This window comes from Lactuca serriola, chromosome 9 (genome assembly GCF_051521515.1).
Source record: "Lactuca serriola cultivar US96UC23 chromosome 9, Lser_US96UC23_V15, whole genome shotgun sequence".
In the NCBI taxonomy this organism is placed as follows: Eukaryota; Viridiplantae; Streptophyta; class Magnoliopsida; order Asterales; family Asteraceae; genus Lactuca; species Lactuca serriola.
Window position 1 is genome coordinate 25,772,224 of NC_136416.1, and position 8,479 is coordinate 25,780,702.

At 32.2% G+C, this 8,479-nt stretch overlaps 1 protein-coding gene and 2 long non-coding RNA genes across 6 annotated transcripts; 2 read left to right on the top strand and 1 right to left on the bottom strand.

Moving 5' to 3' along the window:
• Nucleotides 1-1,040: 1,040 nt before the first annotated feature.
• Nucleotides 1,041-2,075, top strand: LOC145072206 (uncharacterized). Its single transcript, XR_013690948.1, has 3 exons — nt 1,041-1,330; nt 1,411-1,539; nt 1,980-2,075. It is a non-coding gene; the product is annotated as an uncharacterized LOC145072206 (long non-coding RNA).
• A 777-nt stretch (nt 2,076-2,852) lies between these two features.
• Nucleotides 2,853-3,638, top strand: LOC145077080 (uncharacterized). The gene is made up of 3 exons (XR_013692938.1): nt 2,853-3,017; nt 3,157-3,275; nt 3,366-3,638. It is a non-coding gene; the product is annotated as an uncharacterized LOC145077080 (long non-coding RNA).
• Nucleotides 3,639-5,626: 1,988 nt separating this feature from the next.
• Nucleotides 5,627-8,073, bottom strand: LOC145073108 (uncharacterized). 4 transcript variants are annotated; one of them, XM_079019666.1, is made up of 5 exons: nt 7,919-8,073; nt 7,161-7,212; nt 6,630-6,681; nt 5,969-6,222; nt 5,627-5,870 (listed from the first exon to the last, which is right to left on the bottom strand). In XM_079019666.1, the coding sequence occupies exons 2-5, from the start codon at nt 7,186-7,188 to the stop codon at nt 5,812-5,814; spliced, it is 393 nt and encodes a 130-aa protein (XP_078875792.1). In that variant the 5' UTR covers nt 7,189-7,212; nt 7,919-8,073; the 3' UTR covers nt 5,627-5,811. The 4 variants fall into 4 exon arrangements, with proteins under 4 accessions (XP_078875792.1, XP_078875789.1, XP_078875790.1 ...); XM_079019663.1 differs by having other exon boundaries at nt 5,627-6,222; nt 7,919-8,072; XM_079019664.1 differs by having other exon boundaries at nt 5,627-6,222; nt 7,161-7,257; nt 7,919-8,058.
• Nucleotides 8,074-8,479: the final 406 nt, after the last annotated feature.

An 8,479-nucleotide genomic window follows, 5' to 3' on the forward strand; every position in this document is an offset into this window, starting at 1 on the left:
TTTACTATATTATTAAACATATTAACTATTTCTTGAAATTTAAAAGGTACAACTATTTGAACATCATGTATAATCGGATTAAGCTTGTAATCTAAATATTTCAACAATCTATAAGTGTATACCCTATTAACTCCGAGGAGCCCTAATTTCCTTTACACGCTACCAGATGCCGTCAAAGCGCATATCTTCCGTCTCTCTCTTTGCTCTCTTCAATATCCGAAAACTCTCTGCTACCACAAAGCCACCGTTACAAACTCCGCCATCACCTCTCTCTCATCTGCCAATGGTACCTAAACCCCTAACCCTAATTTTCTTACACCATCGCTACCTGACATCGGCAACATCACACACCATTCATCAGTAGTATAACCCCCAATGACGAACCAATAATTCACCACCACCCATTCTTCGTTTCTTACACCACCAACTGTCTCCACCCAATTGCCTCGCAAACCCACCACATGCCGTCTCTATCTCTGTCTTTCTATAAACCCTTAGGCCATCCGTTATACCCACCACTAACCACTATAGTGGTGGGTGCCACATCATCACCACTAACTACCACTAAAAGCTTGGGATACTCACCACTATATGTCTTTTATTTTTTGATTATTAAAATAAAAAAAATATATATTTTAATTAATTAAATTATAGAGAGAGAGGTGGAGAAAGGTAGAGAGAGAAGCAATTTTATTGGCCGTGGTGTTCCGTTCTTCCCACCACATATGACAACGAAATAGCTCCACCACTAGCCACCACTAAAACCTTGGGTGGTGTTCACATCCGTGGTTAGTGGTCACGTAGACCACGAACCCTCTCGTGATGAGCATACCATAAGGCCTTAAGCTAAAGATACACCATCACTCATCGTCATTAATAGCACCATCGCTCTCACCTCTACAACCAATCGCTGACTAATCGTCGATGTCGATTTCCACCCTGTTAATCTCTATACAAAAAAAGGTGATACATTTTTTCTATATTTGATTGGTTTCCCTTATATCCAGTCTACCATTTTGGTTTCTGAATAATAGCTTTTAATGATTGTTAAATTGGAATAAGTTGTTATAGACATTCTTCCCCATACTTTTTTTTCTTATTGGATCTGTCAGGTAAGAATGGAAGGAGGATAAGGGAGTGGAGAGCAGGTTTGTTTTCATTTTTCTCTCTTCAACTGCTAATCCATCAACATTATGTTTTACTTATATTATATAGACGTAATCAAGATTAAGATTGACAAGTGTGTCATATGATACTCCATTTGTCTATTGTTAGAGCTAGCTATGGTGTTTTGAGGGTTGTTAATGAAAATGGAGCAAAAGGATATGAGGTATTTGAATACAAAGAGTCTATTTCTCTTTTCTATACATGTTTATGCGCTCTCTAACACTGTTTTTTCATCAATGTCAGTTTATTGTTAGTGGAAAGCTTGAGAACAACATGCCAAGTTAATGGAGTTCAAGTAAAGGTACACATTGTCATCTGGTGAATCTGTCAAGGAGTTAATTGACTGTTGTGAGACTTGTGCTTTTTAGACAGGTAAACTCATTTCATTTTGTTATCTGCTTTGTTTGTTTTACAGTATTAGATAACTTCCTTTTGGGTTAAATGTAAGATTTTGCAACAAATTTTCACTGCACTTCCATTTCTTCTTGATATAACATTATTTTTTTGAAAATCTACAGAGTTTTAGCATTGTCATTTAAAATCAAAAGCAATTTACACCGATGTAATTTTGTAGGTTATTCAAAGTATGATGTTCTAATAATTAAAAACATATGTAAGCACAATGCTTTAATATGTTGTTTTTAATTTATTTATTTCTTTAACAACAAGAAACAGGAACATACTTTAGTTTTCACCATCTTTCGTATTTTCAGCTTTTTAAACTCTAATGCTCTCTGCTTTCTTTCTTTTTAATTTTTTTTTCAGTTTTCATCATAGGTTGCTAACCAACCACTGTTTTCACATCTTTTCAGGGTAAGGATCAGTTGTTACCAAGTCGACAAGAAGGTGAGACACTTCAACGACTACTACCAAAATCCGACATTCGTATATTTGAGGATAATGGTTACATGATCTTATGGTAGCAATCCTCAACATTTGTTTTTATTTTCTTTTTTCTGAATGAATGCTAAAGTGTAATATCTAAATGTGACAACAAAATCTTTTAAAGTATTGAGTTGAAGTTGAAGTTGTTTCTGATAAAACTCGAACATGATATTTTAGAATATCTTTGTTTATTTATGGTGTTTTTTTTTTTTTTGCAGTTTTTACCTTAATCCATGGATCTGGAAATGCAATGTATGCATTATTGTGCTGTTCATCTAGGTATTTGCTTTCTTAGTTTCATCTCGAAAGGTAACATTTTGATTTACCTAAGAAAGCATGTTTATTCTATAAACTCAACCTTATTTTCCTGGTTATGTGTTCTCTTTGGTAGCCTATTCTCACTGGTTTTAATAAATTATTCATGTTTTGTCAAAAAGGGGGAATTTGCTTGGGATGTAACCGGTCAGAAGAAAGGAAGAGAGTTTAAGATCACTGTTGTAAGTTTATGGCAATCTGAAGTTGAACAACTTCATTTTCTACTTGAATGGTTGCTCATTGTTAGTTTCTTCTTTCGATTTATAATTTTTTTCCAAATATGATTTGTTGTTTTCTAACTTGAAATTTTATTTGTTTGAAAGATTTTTGCTTTTTAGGGGTTTGATTGTATGATGGTAGCTAAAAAGAAGTGAAATCATATTTTTTTTTTTCACATTTATATAAGGTATTATTATATGATTTTTGATATACTCTTTAGAAAAGTATTCATAGTACTATGTCTCCGGGTTCCTTTTTTTATGTTTTATATGCTTTAACTCTCAATATATCTTTGTGGATGAATCTTACTAGAGGTTTTGATTTTGGAGGCAATAGGCTACAAATTTTGATTCAACAAGATTGAGATGGAGCAAGTTTTCGGTTAAATCTACTTTAAAGCTGAACTTCTCTCTATGGATGAATGGCTACAGGTTTGATGTTGTCATGCTATATCTCCTTAAAAGTTTAAAGCTTCTCTATGTTTTTCTTATTTCCTCTTTTATATGGAAATTATGTAATTAAGCTTTTGAACATATATTTGCATGTACTTGAATATGTCTATGTGTGTAGGTGGGATCGTTTCTCATTTCTCGGCTTGGTAAATCCATGCCATAGCTCAAGAAAAAGACATATACCATAGAGGATATATTAGTAATATGAAAGGATTCATGAAAGTACAAATATGTCATGTTAGTATTTGGTATTTGAAAAATATGGGGCTTATAATGCATTGATATTGAAAAATTATTAATTTTTCGTTCTTGGGGTTGTTATTGTAGGCATGTTTCCATCGGTGGAAAAGAGCTTCACAAGCACCTAGCTTGTGAATTGTGTGAAGATGTTAGAACTAAGCGGTTAGTGAAATCTCACAGCTCTAACATTCGTAAATTCCTACTTTTCAATTTCTTATATGTATGCCCATATTTATAAATGTGATTGTAGTAAGTGCAACTTTTTAAACATTATAACTGAGGTGGCCAAGTGGGTCTCTACCATAATCATGGTTATAATTCTGTTATTATCTCTAAAAAACAATACGAGTTAGTGTCTAAAGCATAACTATCTAAATATTAATTAGTAAGTCTTAAATAGTATACTTATATCTTTGAAATATGCTTTGTTTTAAAAAGACATAACAATAAATATATATTTGTTATAGTAAATTATACCATCAATAAAGATATCATTTTCTAACATTGAATTTAGTGGATATTGTTTTCATGGGACGGTAACCATGCACTCAAATATGTACATAAATATAGTAATAAAAAATGAGAATATTTTATGGTATGTTATTTTAATGTGTACATGACAGGTAGCAGAGATGTAATAGAAGGAAATGGAAGTAAGTTGTAATTTCTTGCTAATGAATGAAAGTACGTTGTTATTCATCACATTTAATTTGACGTAAATGCAAGAAATAACAACGTACTTTCTAAGTACATTGTCATCATGAGAATAAATTGAAAGTAAACTACCCTTTCTTGCTAATAAATGAAAGTAAGCTGCTATTTGCATTTATTTTGGGTACAGTGCAAGAAATAGCAAATTACCTCAAAATTAAAGTGCCCCATAATGAGAATAAACTTGAAATTAAATTACTATTTCTCGCTCATTGGCTTATTTGGCATATTTCTTTAAAATAAAATCAACGCTTTTGGGTAAATTGCAGGAAATGGCAAGATACTTAAAACCACTATTATGATTTGAAGTTGATTACATTTTCTTTTGTAAGTATAGTTTATTTTTTTGGAAATAACTCTGAAGCTTCTAATTGTTTTCTAATTTTGAACCTTCTTTTGGCCAATTTGCTCCAAGCATGTTTGTGTTTGAAAAAGCACCACAAACCAAGCGTTAGGCATGGAGTTGGAGTATGTTCTTGGGAAAATTAATGTTAAAAAATATCGTATTTGTGTGCCCTTTAAGACCAGAAGTAAAATTCTAAACAGTTTCTCTGTGTGTTTCTAAATGCTTTATTATGATGAATCATCATTTTCCTATATTTCTAAAGTACATGCTCAGGTAATTAATATTTTCGTGAGCAAGTGTTGTTTTAATTGTATGCTTTTAAAATAATTAAGCAGATGGAGGTTACATTATATCCATACAGTCAAAGCCGTACAGGCCTTCAAATAATTTGTAGAAGATATATTAATTGAGTTATGTAACTAAATCGATTAAAAAATGGAAAAGGAAAGAGTTGTTAAATTCATCAAACAATGACAAAGTATCCAATATGTCCCATGTTGTAAGAATTAAAACAAATATAAGACTTATGAGGGGATGCTTGTCTCCCCACTCTCTATGTTTATCTCAACCACCCTACTTCCGAGCCCCTATATCTCTCGGAAAAAGATGTATAAAAGACAAATTCTCACACAAAATTTTGTATTTTAAATCTTTAATGAAATAAATCAAACTCTAAATAATAAAAACTAAAACAAAATTTCTTAGTTACTTGGACCATATACATTTCGAAAACACACAATACTACATTCTACTTTCAAAAACATTTTCACATACCTTTCTTTACAAATAGATTAATAAAAAAGAAGACCACACTTACTATAAAGAATAATGTTTACAAATAAAAGATATACCTTGCATGATAATATTAATTCATAAATATCCGACTTATCATAAAACTTTAAGAACGTGATTTTGATGCCCATTCATATCATATTTACCGGTTGATTTAATCCTTCTTTGAGTTCACTTTGACCTACTTTGGTTATTGAAGTTGGCACATACCGCAATCAGACGACATCAAATAATATTTGTTAATGCATTGTGTGGTAAATGATAGAAATAATATATTTTAGATATTTGTATCAAGGCTTGAAGAAATGAGTCCATACTTATTACCTAAATTTTTCTTGGTATAATAGTGTTTGAGATTAAAAGTAAATTAACGACCAATAACTTTCTATATTATGAGTTCTTTTTTTGAAATTGATGATATATTTTTATTCCCTTTATAAGTGTTTAAATATAATATTTTGAATACGTCTTAGTGTTTTTTATGTATTAAGAGTTGGTATTTGTAATAGATAATAATTAACATAAATTAACGAGTGTACGTACAACTTGACACATCATAATGTTCCATGGTAAATTTGAAAACATTACAAGGATGTTTTGGATTTCTTGTTGGGTACCAAAAATTCTGGAGAAACGAATTCAGCCATAAACAGCAACTTCATCTCATCCCAAGTAAACGGGCGCTTATCGACTTGCATGCTTAAATTTTGGATACCTTGCCACCATCTGAAAGCCTCTCCTTCCTGTGGCAATGTGTTGAATACAAGTTTAGCTTTGTCAACCCCTGACAACGGAAAACACCCGAAAGAGTTTTCTACACTATCTATCCATTTACAAAAACCTTGTAGATCATCAAACTTCTCAGGGAAAGATGGTAGAAGAACCTTTCGCCATATTTCAACTTTATTTGGGCCGTCACCAGATTTCTTCTGCTCTACTGGCTCTGGCTTTGGCTTTGGCAGTAGAAAATATCTTTTGAAACGCTCTTCAATAGTGTGTGCACTAGTGTCCAGACCTTTGAGTGTGTTTGACATGGACTCAATATCATTCATAATTTTTTTTATATTGTTGGCCAACAAACCCAAACTATCTACGCTGAAAAATATAAACAAATGTACTTTACTTATACAACCATAAAAAGCTCAAGTGCAAAAAATAAAAAAGAGATAGTTGATAACAAATCAATTCCTTCTCAAAATTTTCCCTGATTCATTAACATATTCAGTTCTAAACCCCCTTTACAATTTTCTCACTCACACACAAAACCCTAGCAAAATATTGGAATAGAACCCTTCTTCCAATACAAGGATTTAAAAAGTTTGTTTAATAGAAAATTAATAAATATAAGGATTTAAAAAGATCATAATTTTTTTTTAAAAAAAATGGGAATTGGGCAGATATGATATTTTGATGTTTAACAAGAGCATATATATGCAATTCTCCCGCACTTTTTTATAAAACAAAAATTATGTCATTCAAAAATAATAAAATTTTCTAGAAACCTGGAGCCAATATGGTGCCCTTGATCTTGATCCATGTCTTGTGGCTCGTTCCCTGAATCAAAAAATTTAAAGTCAGTATAAAGGTTTATTTTTTTCAACACCATATTCTAATCTTGGAATAAAATTTAATCAAACTCATCCTAATAAAACCTTAATCTTCCAACCAAAGGATTTACACCTTATTCTTTCAAGATTTCCAATCGATTTATAAATATCTTTTAATTATATTAATTTTGATGATCAAATTGTAGAGAGTGATCCAAAGAGAAAGCCAGATGTCAAAACCCTAAACCTTGATGACCGATCTAGGGTGTTGGCTGTTCCATTCTCCATAAAAGAAGGCATTACTGGTGTATAAGTAATTAGAGAGTTACATAATTAACAAATCACAACTTAAAGATTTTAAATCAACTTCTTCTCTGTATATCTTTTACATTAAAGGATGGATAAGTGCTAAGTGAGTATCTATAATTCTAATTGAACATATTTAGAAGAAACTTTTGCAACAGAAACTAGCAATTGCAAACAAACCTGATCCAGTCTTCTTTTCCCCATCCATCTGGGGTTGGTTGACTTTTGAAGCCTGAATAAGAGTTCAAAAACCAAAGCCCAAAACCAATTCAACTGCCTTGTGATATACATATGGATAATTAATTCACCGGATCCCACTTAAAATTGCCCAATCATTGTTAATTATTGATGCAGACTACATATGCTTATGCTATGTATGTATACATGTACATAAACTTTTGTATTCATACTTAAGTTGTTATAAACTGACAAAATACATCTTACATAATTCTTTATGTATGAAAACTAATGTCATAATCATAGCAGCAAACATGTTCAAAAGTCAAAGGTACAAATGAGCTGAATAAAACCAATCAAGAGAGTTAAACAATACCAAACATACAGCAGATCCATGAATCAACCACATAAAACCATGGGAAAACAAATTTTACATTAGTATTCGACTTTTCTTGCCCCCCTTCAAAAGAAGCCAAACTAAGATGAAAATGAAACAACTTTGTAAAGGCATTAAAAAAAACTAACTTTTCGATCAATTTGAAACTTTTTTACGCCTAAATGTGATGCAAAATAAATAAACTTAATTTCTTCAGAGTCGATGAACCATGGAAACTTATATCAGGATGAAAAAGAAACACAGAAAACAAACCCTAGAAAATAACTAAACAAAACCATTGTCCTCGAATCGGGATCGAGATCAGTATCAGAAATCATACAGTAATGAGATTAGTAGACTCGGAAGATTGGGTTTTCACGATTACCGTTATTACGTGAAGCAATCGTCCCCTGATTTGCCGGCTTCTCCTCCGCTCTACGCTGTACCGGAACCCTAAGGTGGAGATGGATCAATTTTTATAGGTGTAACATCAAACCGTAAACTTATCCCCTGGGCCGTGGCCCATTCAACTGTGAAACAAATACCCAATCGACCAATAGCATAACTTCGACTTCGGCTCTTTTATTTGAGCCGGATGTGAGTTTACATAAATTTTTCTTGATTTTAAATAAATTCTTTGATAAAACAATAATAATAATAATAATAAGCACTTAATCATTTAGCCTTTGCTCAACCTCTCCAATAAATGTCCCTAAGGCAACCATGTGGGGATAACAAACGTAAATCATGTGGGGATGATTTAGTGATAACAAATGTAAATCATCAGGATTGACACTACTGCTAAGAGGATTCCTCAGCAATAAATGTCCTTAAGGCAACCATGTGGGGGATGGACATCTGGTGAGCATACAGTTCAAATAAACACACGGTTCAAATAAACACATATAGGTTGCGAGCTTGCTAGTGTTCCACTGGACTGTCTAGA

Coding starts and splice junctions, on each gene's coding strand:
- LOC145073108 (XM_079019663.1), bottom strand. CDS start 7,188: ATGGATGGGGAAAAGAAGACTGGATCAG. Junction 6,682..7,160: donor GGAAAAGAAGACTGGATCAG/GTTTGTTTGCAA, acceptor TTTTTGATTCAG/GGAACGAGCCACAAGACATG. Junction 6,223..6,629: donor GGGCACCATATTGGCTCCAG/GTTTCTAGAAAA, acceptor TATATTTTTCAG/CGTAGATAGTTTGGGTTTGT.